Source organism: Chinchilla lanigera, unplaced genomic scaffold, assembly GCF_000276665.1.
Source record: "Chinchilla lanigera isolate Chin_1 unplaced genomic scaffold, ChiLan1.0 scaffold00005, whole genome shotgun sequence".
Taxonomy (NCBI): domain Eukaryota; kingdom Metazoa; phylum Chordata; class Mammalia; order Rodentia; family Chinchillidae; genus Chinchilla; species Chinchilla lanigera.
In genome coordinates, this window is record NW_004955406.1 from 14,776,894 (window position 1) to 14,798,008 (window position 21,115).

General features: G+C 38.8%; 1 protein-coding gene across 10 annotated transcripts in view; it reads left to right on the forward strand.

The window, feature by feature from the left end:
* The window catches only part of Rabgap1l (RAB GTPase activating protein 1-like), a 598,504-nt gene that overhangs the window by 560,345 nt on the left and 17,044 nt on the right, over positions 1–21,115 (forward strand). For 8 of the 10 annotated variants that reach the window (XM_005374884.2, XM_005374886.2, XM_005374888.2 and 5 more), the window contains 2 exons: positions 4,986–5,078; positions 16,358–16,468. In XM_005374884.2, the coding sequence (XP_005374941.1) occupies positions 4,986–5,078; positions 16,358–16,468 (204 nt within the window). Of the gene's footprint in view, positions 1–4,985; positions 5,079–5,259; positions 5,561–10,308; positions 12,574–16,357; positions 16,469–21,115 lie in introns of those variants that run through there. The other 2 variants (XM_005374887.2, XM_005374892.1) reach the window with 2 other exon arrangements.

Consider the following 21,115-nt stretch of genomic DNA (forward strand, 5'->3'; position numbering starts at 1 on the left):
AAAAACAAAAAAAAAAAAAAAAAAAAAGTAATATGAGGGACAGAACAGACCATGTGAGTCAGTACATTGGCTGAAGCAGAGTGGTTTTTATCTTTTGCTTCCTGGTATGTAGTTTGTTTTCTGATATTTATGAGGGTTAGCAATTACCGTTTATTTTATGCTGACATATTTACAGTTGGTTATAACATGAAGAGCAAGGGAATTTGTATTTTGTTTCAGCAAAAGTGTTGGTGTTGTTGGATAGTTTCTTTAAAAATGGCTTACCAGTTAAAAGTATTTCAGGTCCTTTTTGCCTCGTAGAATTGGATGAGAATGGCCAAAAACAGTGCCAAAAGTTTATTTGCAAAGTTACAGGTGAAGGTAATGGGAAAAGTAGTTCTGTAGAGTAAACTCTGGCCAAACAAAGAGAGGAAAGGATAAAAAGCAAAAATAAAAGAAATAACAAGTCCTGGTGGTAGCTTATGTCTGAGAGCCTGTGAGAAGTTCCACATACGGGGTCCTGGGAATTATTTGGTGCTGTCCTGGCATCTTGTAACTACAGGCCCTACTTATTTCCTCAGCCAGCTTTCCCGTACCCTACCTCCTACATCATTGGGAGTTTACACTTTGTTTTGGTAAGCATTTAATAGCTCTATTAAGAGTATATATTATTTCCAGTATGTTGTTTTAGTTTCTTATTGTTACCATAACAAATGACTGCAACTTAAATACCTAAAAGAACATGAATTTATTATTTTATAGTTCGGGAGGTTTCAGTGGGTTAAAATGAAGGTGTTGTTAGGACCGCACTCCTTTCCAGAGGTTCTTGGAGAGAACTCATTTCTTTGCCTTTTCCAGGTGCTGGAGGATGCTCGCATTCCCTAATTCTGGAAATTCTGCTTCTGTCTTCAAAGTTAGAAATGTGGGATTTCTTTGGCACTTCTGCAGTAACACGTCTTTCTCTGATTGAAGTCTAGAGACATGGCCCTCTTTAATGATTGTGTTGGGTTCACCCAGTAATCTAAAATTATCTTCCCATCTTAAGGTCCTTAACCTTATCATACCTGCAAAATCCATTTTGCCATGTAAGGAAGTCATTCATAGTTTCTAGGGATTAAAATGCAACATCTTTGAGAGACCATTGTTGTGTATTAACTGCTATTTCCAAACTGATTATTTTCTTATAAAATAGTTTGTGTTGAATATAAGTTGTTTTTTCGGGGGGATTACTAGGGATTGAAGCCAGGGCCTGCACAATGAGCTACATCCCAAAACCCTTTATCTTTTTTTTTTTTTTTTTTTTTTTTTTAAGGCCAAGTTTCACTCAGTTGCTAAGTTACCCAGGCTGGGCAATTTTCAAACCTCCTGCCTCAGTCTCCAAAAGTGCTATAATTTCAGGTGTGTACCACCTTACCTGGCTTAAAAAAATAAGTTGACTTAAAGAAAAATAGTAAAATGTCATTGGATATGGCAAAAATAATGACAGTAGAACTTGGGGGTTTTTTTTGTTTTGTTTGTTTTGTTTTGGGTACCAGGAATTGAACTCACGACCTCGTGCTTGCTAGGCAGGTGCTGTGCTGCTGAGTTATATCTCCAGCCCTGTGACAGTAGAATTCGAATGACTAAAATTGAAGACTATAAATATTTCATTTGAAAAATGCCCAGTATAAAGGCAAAGGAGGCGGTGGCATGGAGGGTAGAGGGGGCCGCACCTGCCCAGCCTCCAGATTGCTTGGCCGCAGCCCTGGCTCCACCCAGAGTTCTCTGGTCACTGTTGTTTGACTTCCTCATCCTAGTGAAAGGGATTGCAGCATAGGTGGCCTCCCCTGCAGCTTAAATTTACTAATTCCATGTAAATGGTTGTTATGATCAAATTTAACAGTCAGGGCCATTGTGAAATATCTCTAAAGATCATAAATGATTTAGAAGGTATAAATACTGGTTATGTCTTAAAATGCTGTCTTCCTAAGATGTAGTTGTCAAGTCCAAAATGTCAAGCCTTGGCTGGATATTTCAGTGATCCCTACCATACTCATTAAGGTTGTCTCGCCTCCGTTGGGTGTTCTTTTTCCTTTTTCTATTTAGTTGCTTGGTTGTTTTTGATAAATACGTTGAAGTGATGAGTGCTCACTGTTGGTTACACTCATAAAACAGTTGTGGATTTTTTGAGGATTTGTTCTTTTAATTAAAACTACATAACAGTATTGAAGAGGGTTTCTTTAAAACGTGCTTTCTGCAATAAAAACAGTTTCAAACTTCGGTATTCCGTTCCCTAAAAGAAAACACAATTTTGTCCTGAAAGATCGTGTTTACGATAATCCAATTTCTTTGATCCCCTCATAAATAACAAGTTTCATATGAACTCTCTTCTGTTCTTCTTTCACCCTTTTCCCCATTTCACACTGTGCCAATTACAGGTAGCTGCTCAATGTCACCCCGCAACACAAGATAAATACGCTTGGAAGGTTTCCTAGCAACATATTGTCCTGGGAACCTGCTCTGTTTTCCTGAACAAGATGAAGCCAAACATCCTAGAATCTCAGCCAGATGGGAACGGATGAGCTTATTGAGGGTGTTTAACCCATTGTTTAAAAAAATTCAGTTTGAAATAAAGCTATTAACATAAATAGCAAGTTTGACTGTTAAGAGAAAACTCTTTTACATGTGAGAAACAATCTCCGAATTAGTGTGAATTTTAAAAATGAGGTTTTAAAGAATTCTTTAGGAACAAGCTTGCAGTATGTAATGCAGCCATCAGTGAGTGGATCCATTTTAGATCTGTGCAGAGAATACTTATGCACAGGACTGACATTCAGCCTCATACCCAGTAGTATGGTATTCCAGCCGTAAAACACTAACATGTTTCCGATGTGGTGAGTAAATGGCTGTAAAGTAGATTCTCTCTCTGCAGCACTTTAGATTGGCCCCTGTTTGCAGAGATGTACTTGAAATTCCTTGTCGCAGCTTAAAACCCTGAGACTTCTTTCCTGCTCTCTTTTGCTCCAGTGCCATTTTTGTGTCAGTGCTTTCTTTGGTTTTCTGAATACATGATTAATACATACATAGAAAAGAAGATGAAAGGACGCTGAGCCGCCACCATCAAAATCAAGGAGATTACGCTTGCTGGTTTGTTAGCACATGATCTGTGTACTTCCCTTGTTTATCTAATGATTTGTGAAGCCACACAGTTGGCGGGTGGTGCCTTCCTTTCTGCTGCACTCTGGTTGGTCACAGTGTGCTGTGGCAGGTCTCTGGAGATGGGGCAATCCAGGGTTAGTGTTCCTAATGACAGTGTTCAACAGTGGTTTGCAGTTCAGTTCCACCCTGGAAAATGTCTTTACTTCTTGTTTGACTGGGGAGATATTTCCCCATCAGCCGCTGAATATCCTCGTAATGTGGCTATTGAACAGTTCACACCTTCTGTTGGGTTTGGATTGAGCCTGTGGAACTTCCCAATTGTAGTCAGAAGCGGGTAATTCCAGTATTTCATGGGGCTCCTGGAAGGCAATACTAAGTACATAGACCAAGAAGGAAAATGATACTAGTGTCCTCGTTTTTTAACAGTCTCAGGCTAGATTTCACAGAATTTGAGACTATCCTTAATAGTCTCAAATAATGATATGATAATACCATATGATAATGATAATATCTCAAATAATGATATGATATAATCATATTCATGCTGGGAGCTTTTCATCCTTTGTCTTCTCTCCCTAGTGTGCTTGTTCTCACAATATATATGTATAGATTATATGTTTTATCTTTATTACATATTTTCCCTAAATACTATATTTTAATTCAATATGAAATGTAGCCAGTAGAGGGTTTAGAATGGGCAAAATCCTTTGGTACATATCATAGTAGATCCTGAGACTGATGGTCATTCTTGCCTTCACTGACTTGTCAACAAGTCAGTAAAATACCATGTTTATAATTTTTTAAAAAAAAGTTTTTTTCAAATCTCTTTCTTTGGGATCTAAACATTTAGGCGAAATTCTTATATTTAAAGGAATTCTATCATTTCAGTTGTCCAAAGAAAAGTTGAAAGTAGACTTCATCTGTCATATGGACCAGAATAGGTTTAATACATTAATTCTGACTGAATAGTTTTTCTAAATTTTTTAAAATTTCCATGAGACAAACATTATTTTAGATACTTTACCTGTGTTATGTCACTTATTTCTCCTGACAACTATTATGAGGTAGAAATTTGTTTACTTGCTATTTTATAGATGAAGAAACTGAGGCTGAACACTAAATTCCTTGTTTGTTGTGGTTCATGAATAATACACAGTTCATAAACGAATAGTGGGCATTCAGAGCCTGGTTTATTTAGTGTCATTCTGTGAGTTTTATGCTGTGCTATGCTTGTTTATTGTTAAAATTCTAAGATTCTATAAGATTCTAGTCTTTTTAGAAAAGAGTAAACTACTATCTTTTGAGGATGACATAATTTTAGTAAGAAAAATATGTATTGTTTAGATGATTTTCTGCTGTTCCACTTAGTACACTGCATTTAAGTTTCAGCATCAGATTTTATTATTGTTTAGTTTATTTCTATAAAATAATTTTTATTTTCAAGATAAAAGACTGAGTGAATTATACCTAAAGAGAGTTAAAATAAATGCCACTGTTAAATACATACATAAGACAAGGTCATGGTATCAGCCAAATTATTGAACAGAGATGAGTAAACTGCATTTGTGTAAATAAAGCTTTATTGGAACACTGCCACACTCATTTGTGTATGCATCATATAGGGCAACTTTTGTACAGTAACAACAGAGTTGAATGATTGTGACCCTGACAGTGTAGAGTCTAAGATACGTGCTAAGAACTTGATGGGAAAAGTTTGCCAGGCCCTACGCCAGCATCTACATCCCTCACCCTCTTCACTTTGAGTTAGGAATGCTCCTTTAGAATGCTAGAAACACAATTGGGAATAACATTTAAAAATGTTCCTAACTTACGGTCTTATCTATCATACACTTCTTTAAACTCTGCAGGTACCAACGAAAAAGCTGAAGAAATATGAAAAAGAATATCAGACCATGCGGGAGAGCCAGCTGCAACAGGAAGACCCAATGGATAGATACAAGGTAGGGGAGCCACTTTGCACCTGTCAGCGAAGCTCTTTTTTACCCCATAGCAGCATCTGTGGCAAGTCCAGTTTCCTCTGTTCTACTCTGATTGGCTTAGAGGCTGTTTGAACATGCTAACTGTCCGGGTGTGTCTTCATTTCAGACTCCCAAGCAGCCAATCATATTTCTTTTCTTTCAGTTTGTGTATTTGTAGGTAACTCCAGCTGTTGCATTTATACTGGGACTCTTCATAAGAAGCTGAGAGAGAGAGAGAGGGAAAAGGAAAGAAAGTGGCTCTCTACTTTCAAAAATGAGGAGAAAAAGGAAAATGGCAAAGTACTGTTTTAACTGTGCATGATCACTTCCACAGAGACTTTTAGAAGGTGAACTGTTTGAAGACTGACACAAGGATGTTTCAAACTTACCTCTGTCTGTAGCAAATGTTAAAAGATATAAACTCACTCAGAAGGAAAAATAAAAGGCACAAAGGTATATCAAGCGCAGTGATGGTGTTTGTTGCAACATTTATTTCCACAAATTGGTGGAGAACAGTGACGTCTGTGTATAGTTTGCAGTCTCAAATGATTTCCATTTTAATATCCCAGTTAGCTGTGGTATTTTTAAAAATTGAGCCGTTCATGAAGGTAGACCTCTTCAGGGGTACTGAGCAACCCTGGTCCCTGGAGCCAATACTATACTTTTTCCATGTGAAATGTCATTGTCTCTCTTCAACATGCTCTAATTCTTTACTCATACAATGTGGTTCCTGCCCTCTTCACATCATTACCCGGCCAGTGCCAAAATGTCCTGCTAAGAAAAGTACTGTTGCGACATTAATAATGAAACCACTGTGGGATGACCTCCACTTTTGTAGCCAGAGTTGTCTTTGTGTGGCTAGAGAGCTGGATGTGGACACCACAGTCACACAGTGTGTCTTCACTTGGTTGCAGAACCGAGTAGCAGGGGTTGTGGACAGAGGAGCATGATGGAAGGTGTGGGTGGAGTTTGTAGTCAGACCAGAGTTCAGATCCTGGCTCTCTAAAGCATGTATCTAAGTAGGATATGGAATCCTAGTTGGGGGTTTTAATATCTGTGCCATTGTTGAGCAACTTGGACTAAATATTGAGCCTGTTTCTCATGTGTAAAATGTGTAGCATACATGATTTCTTGGTGGACCATGGTGAAGATGAGAGATGCTATATGTTAAGTACTTAGCACATAGTTGGTGTTCAGTAAGTTTGTTGTTTTTTTTTTTTTTTTTTTTTTGGTTTTTCTCTGGTACCGGGAACCGAACTCAAGACCTTGCGCTTGCCAGGCAGGCGCTTTTGCCGCTGAGCTAAATCCCCAGCCCTGTTCAGTAAGTTTGGTTATTGTTAGTTTATGAAGTTTACTACTCAGTTATCTAAGAATTATTACAATCATACAACCCTGTATGGGCCTGTGCCTTCATTCCCTGACTGTCCTCATATTTCTCCTGAGTATTGTTACTTAATCCTCTAACATTTTTAGTCAATATGTTTCTTCTCCTGTTTATAGAAAAGGCTTAAGAACTGATAATAAAATCCTATGAATAGCTTTGGTAGACAGCTATGAGCAGGTGCTCAATTCCCACATTCATTATTCCCTCAGTAAGTCCAGTCTTCACATAAATCCTATGACAGATTGGTTTAGAAAGGCTTGAAACTAGTAATGGTAAAATATTATTAAAGTTTTAAAATGAAACCTTCCTGTATCATTCTAATTTTCTCAATGCCACCATAATTATGAAGAAAATCTGTGAACAGTGCTTTCAAATAAGAGAGAAAGGAAATGAAAACCAAACTTGTACATTCAAAACCTGGCAGGGATTAAACTATTATTGAGTCTTAAATCATCTTTATATCAAAGCAGGTATGTATAAATAAATAATGTGATGTATATTATTTTTAAAGTACTTATAATATGTAAGATTATCAACATAGTTTTTAATTGGTGGATATACAGTTAAACTTCCTTGTTTTTGTTTTGAAAGCAAATACTACTTTTAAGTTCAGTGTTATGACCTCTTATTTGCACGTATCAGATACCCTCTATAATTCTTTCTTTTGGATTACTATAATAGCTTCTCATATATTACCTAAATAATATTCCTATCCCCTTTAATGCTGTCTAGATATTCGTCCTGGTGACATACTTCGTAAAGTTGCAATCCTGAAGTCATAATTACGTTTTCAAGACAGAGGACAACATAGTTTGACAACATAGTTGACAGCATAGTTTCTAACCGTCAACAGATTTCGTCCTTCACATGATCAATATCTAGTTTAAGAAACCAATTATAATTATTTAAAGTAGAGCAGTAAAGTATCTTTAAAAGTACCTTTAAGGATCTTCTAAATTTAATCTTGTCAAGAATAAGATCCCGCTGGGCGTGGTGGCACACGTCTGTAATCCCAGCACTCGGGAGGCTGAGGCAGGAGCATTCTTGCCAGTTCAAGACCAGCCTGGGCTACCAAGTGAGCTCAAGGCCAGCCTGAACTGCATAGCGAGACCCAAAAAAAGACAAAAAAAGAAAAAGATCTCTATGCTGGGAATGAGCACTTTATAATTCCTAGGTTTGGGGTTGGGACCCCAGTTTATGAACAACTGGGGAAAGTCTTTGAGGGCATTGCAGCGGTCAGTAACACCCCTCCTTATGGGACTCACACTGCTTTACAGTGGTGTGCCCACCCTCTGGCTTGCCATATGGCGAGAGAGTTCGGGACATTGTGGTGATCATTTTTCTTAAATGCCCAGTAATGTCGTACAGGGTATTCTAAGATACATTTCAGTTTGATGCTGTTTCCCTTGGATTGGTAGCAGACATTAAAGGGATATGTAGGGAGATAGATGAGTGGCACACACTGTGGTCCCAGCTACTTGGCAGCTGAGGCAAGATGATCATGAGCTCACAAGTTCAAAACTAGCCTGGGCAACATAACAAGACCCAGTATCAAAAAGAAAAGGGGTGGATGAGAGGACAATTTCAGAAAAGCCAGAGTTGGAATTAAAGACCCAGTAATGTGACAGAGGCTCTCAGCAGTCACACTTTTTGCTGTATCGTCTAACCGTGTACTTTATGCCGATTTTTATGATGTACGCAAACATGTGCTTTCTCAGGTTTTGTCACTATGTCCATTTGTACTCCACACTCCAATCTCTACAAAGGCTGGGAAAAATAGTGTTGGTATGAATTTACACCTTGAAACAATAAGCATGGAGAAAATATTGTGCATTTAGGCAGTGGTGATAGTTGCATAACTGTGAATATAGTGAAACCACTGAAGTGTACATTTAAAAGCATGATTTTGAGTTTGTACATGAAACCACTCCCCCACCCCCAAAAAACAAGCAAAAGGTCCGAGAAGATGGGCCTCTGGCCCACCATTTTTCTTTCATGAACCAAGAGCAACACCAGAGATACTGGTGTAGAATCCATACTTGGGGGAGTGAGACCTGCCTACTATCAAAATTCAAGCCAGCTACTGATCACTGATCCTGTGTGTGCCCGTATGTGTAGGCGAAAGACCAGCGCAAGTGGGTGACATACTCATTTCTAATAACACGCATTAATTTCTAGGTAGAATATATGTTGTATGTAGAATAAACATAAAGATAATTTACATAAATGAGTAGATAACATGCATGTACACACTGCCTATACCACCTGCTCTCAGTCTGTTTGTGTTTGAAACTCAGGGAACCCCATAATGGCCACCAGTAGCCTTTAGTGTTCTCTTTCTGTTTAATTTCATGATGATACTGAAAGACACAAAGGAAACTTATTGGGAGACAATTATAAAGCATTTATTCTAAATCTCTTTTGATAACCTCCTTACCTTGGGGCTGACCAAATTTATATAATATTCTTTAGGTAAGCTGATAATTTAGTTTGTAAATTTATTATTGTTTTCAAATGAAGAGAAGTGGTGTAGAAATACATCAACTAATTTTCAGTGTTGTGCAAGTCCCCAGCAAATACACATTCATGGGTGTAGATAGCTGTTCTAGAGCATTTTTAAAACTGGTAATCAAACACCCAAGCAGATACTAACTTTAGAAATCAAAGTACTATTTTCGGTCTTTAAGAAATGAATTGTTTTCATTGTGGGGCAAAGTAGTTTCTAGTGGTGTAATCAATTTAAAGAACTTCAGGTTTCATCTACCTTTGGAGAATGATGCTTTCCTTGTTTAATTAAAGAACTACTTCATAAATTAATTTAAACCTTTAAAAACATTGCTTATTAATTAAATTAAGTGAATCTCCCAAAGCACAATAAAAGTGACCTTTTTAGGTCAGATTGGGAAATCCTAGAAAGAATCTGGGATGCTTGTATTCTCTTGGGCTTCATGTACAGATCATATTGTGTACATAATTTCTTATTGAAATATATTATCCCAGTTCAGTATAATTAAATTTAGAATGTTTAACTTCTCTCTTGAGGTTAGTGAAACCTAGTGTATATGTATGTATTTATGTATGGATGTAGATAGGTAGGTAGGTATGTGTGTATATATGTATGTACAGTACCCATGTTGAACCCAGGGACTCAGGCAAGTACTCTACTACTGAGCTAACCTTCAGCCCTTTTTATTTTTTACTTATTTTTTTAGACAGGGTGTCACTCTAAGTTCAGCCTCATCTGAAACTCCCTACACAGTCCAGACTCTTTGATCCTCCTACCTCAGTCTCCCAGGTACTGGTATTACACTCATGCACCACCACATCCAACTCATATTTTTTTGAGTAAGGGTCTCACTGAGTTCCCCAGGTTGGCCTCAAACTTGTGACTCTCCTGCTTTAGTCTCCCAAGAAGCTGGGATTACTGTCCTGTGCCATCATGCCTATCTTAATCATTTTGGTTCTTTGGTTTTTTTTGGGGACAGGGTCTCACTATATAGTTCAAGCTGGCCTTGATCTCATTTTATAGCCCAGGGTAGGCTCAGACTCACAGCAATCCTCCTGCTTAAGCCTCTTGAGTGCTAAGATTACAACCATATGCTACCATGCCCAGCCCAATCTTAATTTTTTTTAATGAAAATATGAAGTCAGGCATGATACCCCATGCCTCTAATCCTAGCACCTGGGAGGTTGAGGCAGGAGGATTGCTGCAAGATGATGGCTAGCCTGGGCTACATAGTTAGTTCAAGGCCAGCCTGAACTACCTAATGAGACGTTGTCTCAAAAAAAAAAAAAAAAAAAAATTGAAATATAATTCGAGACTTAGGGGTTGGTAGACTGCTTGCCTAGTACATAAGGCTCTGGATTCCATCCCTAATGCTGCATTTAAAAAAAAAGTACTCCAAATAGAAAATGATTTGTTTAAATTTACACCAAGTTTTTCTTGCACATACTTATTTATGTAGCTATTGCTGTGTATAGTTTTTAAAAGCTATTTAATTATGCATAGTTTTAATTATGCATAATATTTTAAGTAAAGGTTAATTGTATTATCTTCCATCTTTACTTATCTATTAGAATCTATCACTTTTTTTAAAAAACTGACTAATGAACATGTTTACATTGTGTTAAATTTCTTACTCATTAAAAAAGGGAGAGGCACTTTTTTTCCTTCACCGCTGAGCCTACCTTACTCATGGAAGTCAAGATAAGTGAATCTATATTTGAAAAATGCTGTTCCACCAATGAAAATAAGCTTACATTTTCATATGTTTTTCATATCACAGAGACTGTTGCTCACTTTTAGAAATATTTATTTTATGAAATAATATGCTTTGAATGAATAGTAATGGACATGATTTTTTCAGTCTGCCTGTGATAGTGATAAACTTGAGAAGGCTTCCATTTTCTTTTGGACTTGGATAACAGTGAATTTATTATTGTAGGATGGTGAAGAATGCAAGCCTGAGCCCTTTTGAAGCTTCTGAAGCAATGTAGCTAAAAAGGAGCAGGTGGTTTCTGATGATGCTGGTTCCCTGACTCAGTTACACTTAACATGCGGGGGAAGCATACGCAGAAAGAATTTCAAAGTATGTTTATGGATGATCTTCAGAATTCTCCAGTCCTTTAGTTTTGAGAAAGTTTTGTTTCCTGTTTCTTGAGGAAATCATGTGACGCTAATATGGTTCTACATCTTCTGTGACCCATTTGCTTTATGAAAATCTAACCTGTGTGCACAGGTAGAACAGAGATTCACACATGAAGGCCCGTGGGCCGGGTTGGACTCACTACCGGTTTTTGTAAATAATGTTTTATTGGAACACAGCCACACTTTTTTGTTTACTTACTGTGTGTGGCTGCTTTTGCATGACAGTGGCAGAGGTGAGTAATCTCAGCATAGATGTGTGGCTTGCACAACCCAAAATATTTACTATTTGGCTGTTTACATTGAAGATTTGCTGACCCCTGTGCTAGAATATAATGCAGGATTTTTTTTTTAAATGCTAAAAGAAACGCAGTCTGGTTTGCCAACTGTCAATTATTACTGACAAAATTATGTTTTTAGTTTGACATTTAAAACATTTAACATTTCCAACAGGGAGATAAAACTGGATCCAGTGAGGAAAGGAGGAAGACATAGAGCAGTTTAAAATATCCATACTTTCTTAAACCTTCATTTACAGATGAAATAGACATTTAAACATATATAGGCACTTACCTTTGTATTTCAAAAAACTGCTGGAAATTTAAATATGATGGTTGCCAACTCTTCTAAATTTTTTTTTAAAGGAAAGAATTGGATGTGTTGTTGCTAATGACACTGTGTTGGATCTTTTAACAACACATTTTTCCTGACCCTTAAAAGTCTTTAAAAACATGTGCCAAGAATTCGTCATAGCAGCAGACAACACACCCAAATATTTAGTAGGGTTTATGTAGCCACCTCCTTCCCCATGAGTTTTTCCCAGAAAGCTCAGCTAATTTCCTTTTAATTGCCAGTTCACATTTCTCTGGTTTCTCATCTTGGAATAAATGACATTCTCTATCCCTTGGATTGCTTCACCCAGACTCCAGCCCTGAGAAGCCAGTGAGAAGTGGGAACAGTTTTCCTTTCACATTCCCTCGCTCAACAACTTCATTCTTTTGCCTAAAGAACTATTTTGCAAAGCTTCTGGTCTTGTCATACAAGAAAGTTCCTTCCACTCGGCTTTAATAACACAGCATAAACAGCTCCCGCCGTAGTTGCTAATAGTTCCAAAGGCAGCATTTTCATAAGTCATGCAAACTGCAAATAGCAGTGTGGGGAGGGAGGAGTTTTTAAGTACAAGTCTTCCTGAGTTGAGACTTGCCCACTGCCTGCCTCAAGTATACTTACTTGCCTTGAATAATTGGAGTCACAGAGAGAACTTAGAGCATATGACACTCTAAGGAAAAAACCGAACAGAAAAACAGCATTAACAAGTGCCTATTTTTGTTATTGCCATTTCTTAAATGTATTAGTAGATGTACAATTTCATTGGATATTCCTTTTTTTTTTCAATTGTCTTTGTACCTATGGTTGAAAACGGTAGTTGGTCTATGACTTTTGAAGAGGTAAGTTTTTAATCTATGTATGTCTGTATCAGCGTCTGTCTCTTTGAAAAATGCAGTATCCTCCTCCCAAAAGTTACTAACCAAACTTTCCCAGCAGTCCATCTTCTATGGAAGAGGGGAAGGAAGTAATGAGGAAAGTTGTTGTCTGCTTTTTGTTCAAATGGTGCCAACTGTGTGAGATGGAGTGTGTTTCAGTCTGTACAGTGTGAGGTATAAGGGTTATGTAACCAATGTGTTCTATAATGTTTTCTGAAAGGCATAGGAAGCAATCTGCCAGTTTTGTTTACAGGCTCTGAGCATTCAGCACATCTGCTTTTGCAAATTTACAGCATGTGGCTATCTCTGGGCAGACTGAGGTTATCGGGCCGACTTAAAGTCTGTCCCGTGGGCAGACCTTGCCAGCATTTCAAACCAAACCAAACAAGGCTACTACCTTTTCCAGGCCATCAAATCCAACCTCCTTCTCCATTCCAATGCAAAGGCAAACTTTTCTTAAATCAGTCAGTTCTGAAAAGAGTTCCAGCTCCTGGGGAAGGGCTGGGAAGAACAGCTAAGTAATGTGTGCTCTGTTAACTCTTGGTCTTTACGGGGCAAGTCTTCATAGGAAGTCTCCATCTCAGTATCAGCGTCTCACTGTGACACTCAGTGTTACCCAGTGGCACTGGAAGACTTGCGAGTACACATTGACACCCTCAGGCGTATACTTTGGAGGACGATACTGCATTTTTGGCCCTGAAGCTTGCTTTCCCACTTGTCTGTGAGTGCAGAGCAGGAGTCTGACACTTCCCACTGTGCGGCTTGCTTTGCAGACACCAAACTGAAGCTTCTTGCTAAAGCAAAAGCCAGTAGTTGCACCCCCTAGGCTTTCTGCTTTTGAGGCCTCCTCAGACACTCGGTTTCTCCCCAGTTTCTCCCCAGCTACAGCCCTACCCCTTTATATGTGTGTCTCTGTAGGGTCTCTGTAGGGTTTAGGCTGTAGCAATCACTGCAATGAGAAGTTAGTCGGAATTTCAGCTGAGTTCACTCATGTCTTTAGCATATCATCCATCAGACATTTGTCTTTAGTCAGTAGTGGAGTAGCTGCCTAGTAAGGTTTTTAAGTACTTTAATAAAATACTTTAATAAAATACTTTTCCACCAACATCATATGCCTTTACCTGGCGGTTATTGTGATGCAATTCTAAACAGGTAACTGTAACCTGAAAAACTGGTAGCTATGACATTTTTACTTCTGCCAAATTAATGTAATGTAAATAATAGCTACAGAAGCAATTTGTACCATGTAGTTCTTTGAGTGATTTCAGTAGAAATTGGACCCTTCACTCAGGATAAGGTATTGAAGTAGGCTTATCTTGGTGTCTTGAAAGGATTTATCAAGAAATGGGAAAGATCTCTTCCCCACCTAAGCATGTGCATTGTGAAGTAGGTTGTGTTGAAATTGTGTGAGGTGTTGCTGTTCTTTCCTGGCAAGGAGAAAATTTATTGAAAAAATTTCTGAAACCTTTTATTTGTTTTTTTTTTTCCGGTACCAGGAATCGAACTCACAACCTTGGGCTTGCCAGGCAGGCACTGTGCCGCTGAGCTAAATCCCCAGCCCCTCCTTTTTCTTTTTTAAATCTAAATTTTCTATAAGTATATAAGTTCTTTCCATGAAAAGAAGTAATAGTTGTATCAGAAATAAAAACTGATAGTTGTATCAGAAATAAAAACTCCAGCCCTTGCCAGAAAGTGGGCTCCTTTTGCAAAGATCCTAAGGTTAACTGTAGAAGCTCTGGCCTAGTTCGCACATGTATTATGCTTCTGTGGGAGGGCAGAACTTGTGTAAATTGAGGGAACAGACAGAATCGGATGAGTACAGGTTGACTGCAGAGATGTGTGTGGCATCTCCTCAGAGAATCTAAGGAGAGAGTCCTTGCAAGGCAGCGCTTTCCAGAGGTCACATTGAGCCTGTCACAAAGAGTGATCCACAGTGGTTTTGTGTAGAATGTGGACTATCCGGAGTGGACTTAATTTTTTTTTTTTCTCATTTCAGTACCTTATTCCTCTCAGTGAATAGAAATTCTAAGCTGCCTGTTTTTAAGCAAAACTTTCAAAAAATCCTGTTACAAATGTATATTCAGTGGAAATAACTTAGAAACACTTTGAAAGGATGTGGACAATATCAAAAATGATCCACTGCCCATCCTGTTTGTATATAGTGTTATAAAAATGGGATTTTGCAGTTATATCATTTTTGCCTACAAGATAGTGTATTTCCTGTTATTATTTTTTCTAATATTTTATTATTATGCAGAATTCTGCCATGAATTTATCTGAATATATTTAAGTGATAGGTTATTTTTTTAGTAGATATCTTTCTAAAGAATTTTTGAGATCCTCCAACTATGCCAGGTTACACACACACACAGAAGATAGTCAAGGTAGAGGTTTATCCTTTAACTTCTCCGCAGCCATCCCTGTTTCTGAGTCCTCTGCCCCAGGAGAACCTCAGCCTTTCCCCTTACTGTCTGTTTTTAGTCTTCCTTTAAAAACGAAAACAGCAAAAAGGACAAGACGAATTAGGTTCAGAAACACAGATAAAATTAACTTCGCACCACCCCCACCAGTATGCTGTGATACACTATCTTCCAGAACATGATTTGTCTTCTGTCTTCTTTTCTATCTGTCCTTTGGTTTTGCCAGCCTTACAGAAAAACAAGAGCTTACGCCTAAAACCAGCAGGGCATCATCACGTGAAGTCTTTCCTGTCAGTTCTCTGGAATCTCTTATCACTGTCAACAGTAGGAAAGACAGCGGTTTCGATACTTTGGACTGGAAGACACCAAATTGCTATTCGGAAAATAAATGTAAACATACCAAGTTCATAATGGCTACTTAAGGGGAGACTTTGCTTAGTAAGATAAGAGTTAGTCACTTGATACTTTCGTTTGTGTTTTTTTGGTTTTTCTCCGGTACCGGGAACCGAACTCACGACCTTGCGCTTGCCAGGCAGGCGCTTTTGTCGCTGAGCTAAATCCCCAGCCCCAGTCACTTGATACTTTCATCACGTGATTTTGTTGCAGATTTTCTTTTCTGGGAGTTCAAGGGTATGGAAAAAAAGACACCTCAGTAATTTTTATTACCCAGAATCTTTTTATCCAAAGTTTAAAGAAAATAAAGCAAACATGTAGAAATTTATTATAGGTACTACGGCTCTTACACAAAAATGTTTTCAGAAAAGTAAATATTCGTACTCAAAGAATTTTTGAAAATTAGCTGATAGCAAGATCATGAACCCACATATCTTGACCCAATTTAGAGTGTTCTTAAATAGTCTTCGTCAATGCAAACCCTGGTCCTGGAAAAACAGTTTGATGAAATGTCCAGTTCATCCCTACTGTGTCTTACAATTTCTCTTGCAGTCAGGGGTGGAGCTCCCGTGCATGTTTCAAACAAAGAATTGCTTGTGTCTGTGTTCTAGGTCTCTATGAAAACCTCATGGGATTGGGAGTCTGGCTGCAAACTGTGCTCTCGTGGTTCACTTTTTATAATTAAGTTCTATCTGGAGAGTTTGAGGGACCATTGTTTAGTCTTCTGGGTAAAGTGCCGCATCCGCACTGCTGGCTAAACTCACTGTTGTTTCCCAGACAGCAATCCTGCCTTCCTGTGCCACTTGCGCCTTCTCCTTTTTACACCTACGAAAGTTCACTTTGTTGCTGTTGCTTGTTTTTCCCATTAGTTCCTTTGTTTGCACTGTATGTGCGGATACTAACAGCCACCACTGGCCCTTGCTCTTTTTCTACAGAGGGAGAACAGGAGATTGCAGGAGGCCAGCATGAGACTGGAGCAAGAGAACGACGACCTTGCCCATGAGCTTGTAACCAGCAAGATTGCTCTGCGGAATGACTTGGATCAGGTAAAATTGTACTTCGCTAGGTAGAGTGATGACTTCTGGAGGGCAGGGACCAAGTTGCTCTCTCTCACAACCCCCTGGCTCCTGCTTGATTGCTGAGTGAGTGGGTGGCAGATGGGAGGAGCTCCACCCCGATCTCATGCAAATTGGAAAGACTGGAAAGTGAAGCCTTTGAGAACAGTTTGGGTCATTTCCAAATAGCACGCATGACATATTGTCTTGTGCCTCTAATTTTCACTGATGTTTCTTCTATCAGTACTTTTCTTAAACCAAGGACTGCCAGCATGATCACCTAAGAATGTTAGTCACCCAGGAGTTACTAATGCTACTCGGACATTTGGAGGCACCTTACTTTTTCTTCCAGTAGAAATTCTCATCTATAATGAATGTGAAGTTTTTTGTGAAGTACGTATGTTAAGAGCTGGATTGTTGGGTTGACAGGCATTTTAGTGGCTAAGAACCAGACTGCCTGAATGTGAATCTTGGCACCAAGCACTTACTAACTGAATGACCCCAGGCAGTTCTTTACCTTCGTAGATAAAGTATCTCTCTTATAGGGAGAGGTAAGAATTAAAGCCCTTCAATAGTATGTGTTCAGGGGCTGGGGATTTAGCTCAGTGGCAAAGCGCCTGCCTGGCAAGCGCAAGGTCGTGAGTTTGGTTCCCGGTACCGGAGAAAAACCAAAAAAAAGTACTTTTAAATAGTATGTGTTCAATAAATGTTGGTTACTGCTAGGAAGACCTTAAATTGTTTAGCTTCCTTACTCTTCTGAAAGTGCTGACAGTCCCAGGACTTCCTGTTTTCTACTGCTGTTATTTTCAGAGATGACGCAAGGTGGAAGCCGTTTTGTGTAGATATGAAATTATTACCCTATTTTCTGACTTCTGAACAGTAAATATTCCTAACAGATGGTGCAGGGTTAGAAAAACTGAAACCCACACTGTTGAGTCTGAAAGAAAGAATCATTACCTATCCTGTAATTGTGCACTGACAGTATTTAAAATACAAACCCACTAGTATCATAGATCTGCATATGTGTTTGAAATGGAAGGATAGCTAAAAATCGCCTGGGCCACAACTTCTTTTCCTCTTACATAAGTAGCTCAAGAGTTTTAACCACAGTGTTGTGAGAGATAAGACCCAAGTGTTAAGGAAAGTAAGGCTAAGAGGGAGAGGAGGAAGCTGAGGGAATGAGCTCAAAATGGAATTTAACCACTTCCACCCCCCACCCCCCCACTTGCTGTGCTAGAGATTGAACCCAGGGCCTCATGCATGCTAGGCAGGTGCTCTGCTGCTGAGCTGTCCCTCCAGCCCCTAAGTGGACTTTGAGGTGATTAAAAAAAAAAAAAAAAAAAACTGTGGTGTTTGGGACACAGGATGCGGGAGGCAGGAAAAACAGCCCATTAAAAAAAAAATTGGTCCTTTAAACCACAAACCCCATCCAACCAGCCCATTTGGAAGTTGAGAGAAGTAGTGTGAGAAAGTGTGGCTTTGAGTGCCAGAACCAAAAAAGGTAGAATGATCTCCATTCAGACAGGGCCAAACTCAACGAGATCAGACAGTCAGTGCTATTGAAAGTACAGCTCTTTGTTACATATGAGCTTTCAAAACTGTTTGACCCATAACTGATTCTGACATTTTGAATCTTTTGTCTACTAATAATTTCCATCAGGTCACTGACTAAATGAAAAAGTGTAGACAGTGGGACTCGGGGTGCAGTGAAGAAAGGGTGCAACTTCTCTGGGAAGGTGAGCCTGGTGGTGCATGTAATTCCAGCACTTGAGAGGCTGAGGCAGTGGGATTTTATGAGTTCAAGGCAGCCTGGATGACGTAGGAAGACCCTGTCTCCAAAAACCAGAGGGTGGGGGAGACATACTGTATGTATTAAGCCTGCATAAGGTTTCAGCATATAAATATATTAAATTTTTGCCATGTGATTACTATGGGATAGTCACCAAACATAGTAACTTATAAGCATTTTCTTATTGTCTCTTCCTAATTCCATAAAACAAGTATTATTTTAAATACCCCATTTTAGAAATGAGGAAACTGACATCTCTGTATGCTGACTAGGAAAGCTACTCTTAAAAAAAATACTTAGTAGAAAATGCATATACAGAATTGTTTACTGCAGTGCTATTTGTAAGAATAAAAAGTAGAAATAATGTGCATGTCCAATAGTAAGGGAGAATGATAGTACACCTGTTAAATATCTTTTGAAATAATTTTTTGTTCTTACATATAATATGCATAAATTAATAATCAGAAAAAAATACTACTTTTTTTTTTTTTTTTTTTTTTTTCCTCCGGTACCAGGAACCGAACTCACGACCTGGCGCTTACCAGACAGGCACTTTGCCGCTGAGCTAAATCCCTAGCCCCCAAAATACTACTTTTTTACACTGGGAACCAAACTCAGGACCTTATGCTTGCCAGGCTATATCTCCAACCCAAACATACATTCTTAAAAAAGCATTTCACCTCCAAGAGAATTCTTGTTGTAGGTCAGTCTAAAATGACTGCTAGTAGAGGGTACTCCTGAATAGTGGCTACTTAGTGTAGTAACCCAGATATCTCATGGTGGGGGTATGAGATCAGCTGTAGAGAAACTTCCTTCAGCCTTCTGTCCCTGCTTTCCCTCTCCTCTCTTCCCCTGTCCTCCTTCCTTCTCCCTCCATCCTCCTTCTCTTCTCCTCTCTCCTCCCTCATCTCTCCTGCCTTTACCTCTCTCTCTCTCAAAAAAAAAGTAATAAGACCTAGATCTTGCTTTTTGGACCTAATTATGCAGATGAAAGATTAAAAGTTGCTATTTCATGCCTATCTCCTCCTAAAGTCTGTTTTGTAGTTTCTGCCTCCGCAGGGACACAGTCTTCCTTGCAGTTTAAGTGTCCTGCCCTCTGGAAGGGCATCAGCCTGAGTGAAAGCCCAGCCCTGCCCTGTACCTTTTCTTTACCAGTTTATTAAAATCAGATCTCTTAATCAAAATAGCAAAGCTTCTGCGAACATTAGACGAACACGAGAGCAGGCTACATGTGAGACTATGGAAAGTAAACCAACACTGATAAGGCAGTTAGGTGTCTTTTCTCATCCTTGTAATTACAGTGCTGGCTTCAGGCCTCAAGGGGACTGAAGAGCCTTCAGGTTCTCTGACAGAAAGCGCCTTCTAACTGCAAATAGGGGTGTTTCAGGGATTAGAAAGGAAGAAAGATATATCTCCGTTTCAGTTTCTGTTGCTACCTGCTTTCAGCCCTTGTCTTTCCTTGTTCTCAAGGAACAAAAAAGACACAAAGAGCGTGTCACTAGAGACTGTGTGTTCCTTTTAACCACAGCAAGTTCCATGCTAGACTAGAAACTAATAAGTTGTACATTATTTTGTTTTGTTTTAAATTGAGCACTGTCTTGGTTAGTGCTTTTTGGAATCGTTCCTGAAAGCTCTTCATCTCTGATGTTAGAGCTTGTGATTGGGTTGTCAGTTGATTCCTGTTGATTTTGTAGTGCTTGTTTCTCTCATCTATTTCTGTTACCTTAGGGTATAGTCAGAACTTTCAGAAATAGTAAGATATGACAAGATGTTCATAAGTGATTAAAAAACTTCATAATGAAGTGTTCTGCTGAGTCTTACTATCATGGTGAAAGTGTGATAAATTTTGTCCAAAGGCAGAATTGGAATAACTACTATTTAACATTATGTTCATTGAACACTAAGGATAATTTTGGTTTAAATTAGAGATAATGGTTGGTTGTACAAAGACCCAGAAGCCTATTTTTATAAGGAGAGCTAAGTTATTTCAGATCAGATTACTGTCTATTTTGATGAGCAGGACAATTGCTCCTACTTTACAATTTAACCTACAGGAGAAACTTAGGGAGAAGCTTCCTGGCAAATTGTGCTGTTTGTCCCCTGTACTACTAAGACCACAACAGTTGCTCCAGATGGTAGATATGATAATAAGAGAAATAAGTAAGGTTGCCTCATCTTGACCTAACAAAGACTACTGAGCAAAAAACTTGCAAATAAAACAAATAAGGTCTTCAGCATAAATATGTAGGTGTTTCTAAATAATTTCTTGGGGAAGTGTTTTTTTCCCACTTACAGAGGTTTCCAAAATTATAAAACAGCAGGATTCAAGTAGCTTTTCCTGAAGTCATATAGCACTGACTATTCAAGTTTCCCAAAGGATTAAATTTTGGATGAATCTCTCTTCAAGAGATCAAACTTACAAAAACATTTATTTTAGAGTGTCACAATGTGTGCAATAAAAGGTAATTCTCTTTCGAAGTGGGAATTGCTGGGGGGACAGTAAGAGGAGGTTTAGTTGCAGCCTTTTTTATTGATAGGCCTCAGAGGTTCTGGGGTGAGACCTGAACCAGTGAGTTGGAGTTATAGGAGAGCAGACTAGGTGGAGGTTTAAGAACATTGACATGATCAGTGCAGCAGCTTAACACACCACTCTGTGACCATCCACCAGAGACTTTGGGAGGATCTCCCTGCTTTGAGAGTAACCTGAGTCATCCAGCTTGCCACTCTAGAATTCAGTTTTGAGCTTCTGTAGTCAATAGCAGATGCCCTACAATATATGAAGACTAATTTGCATGACTTACAAGTTGCAGTTTTTAGGTCTGCCTCTAATTTAGCGTGTCCATTTGCTG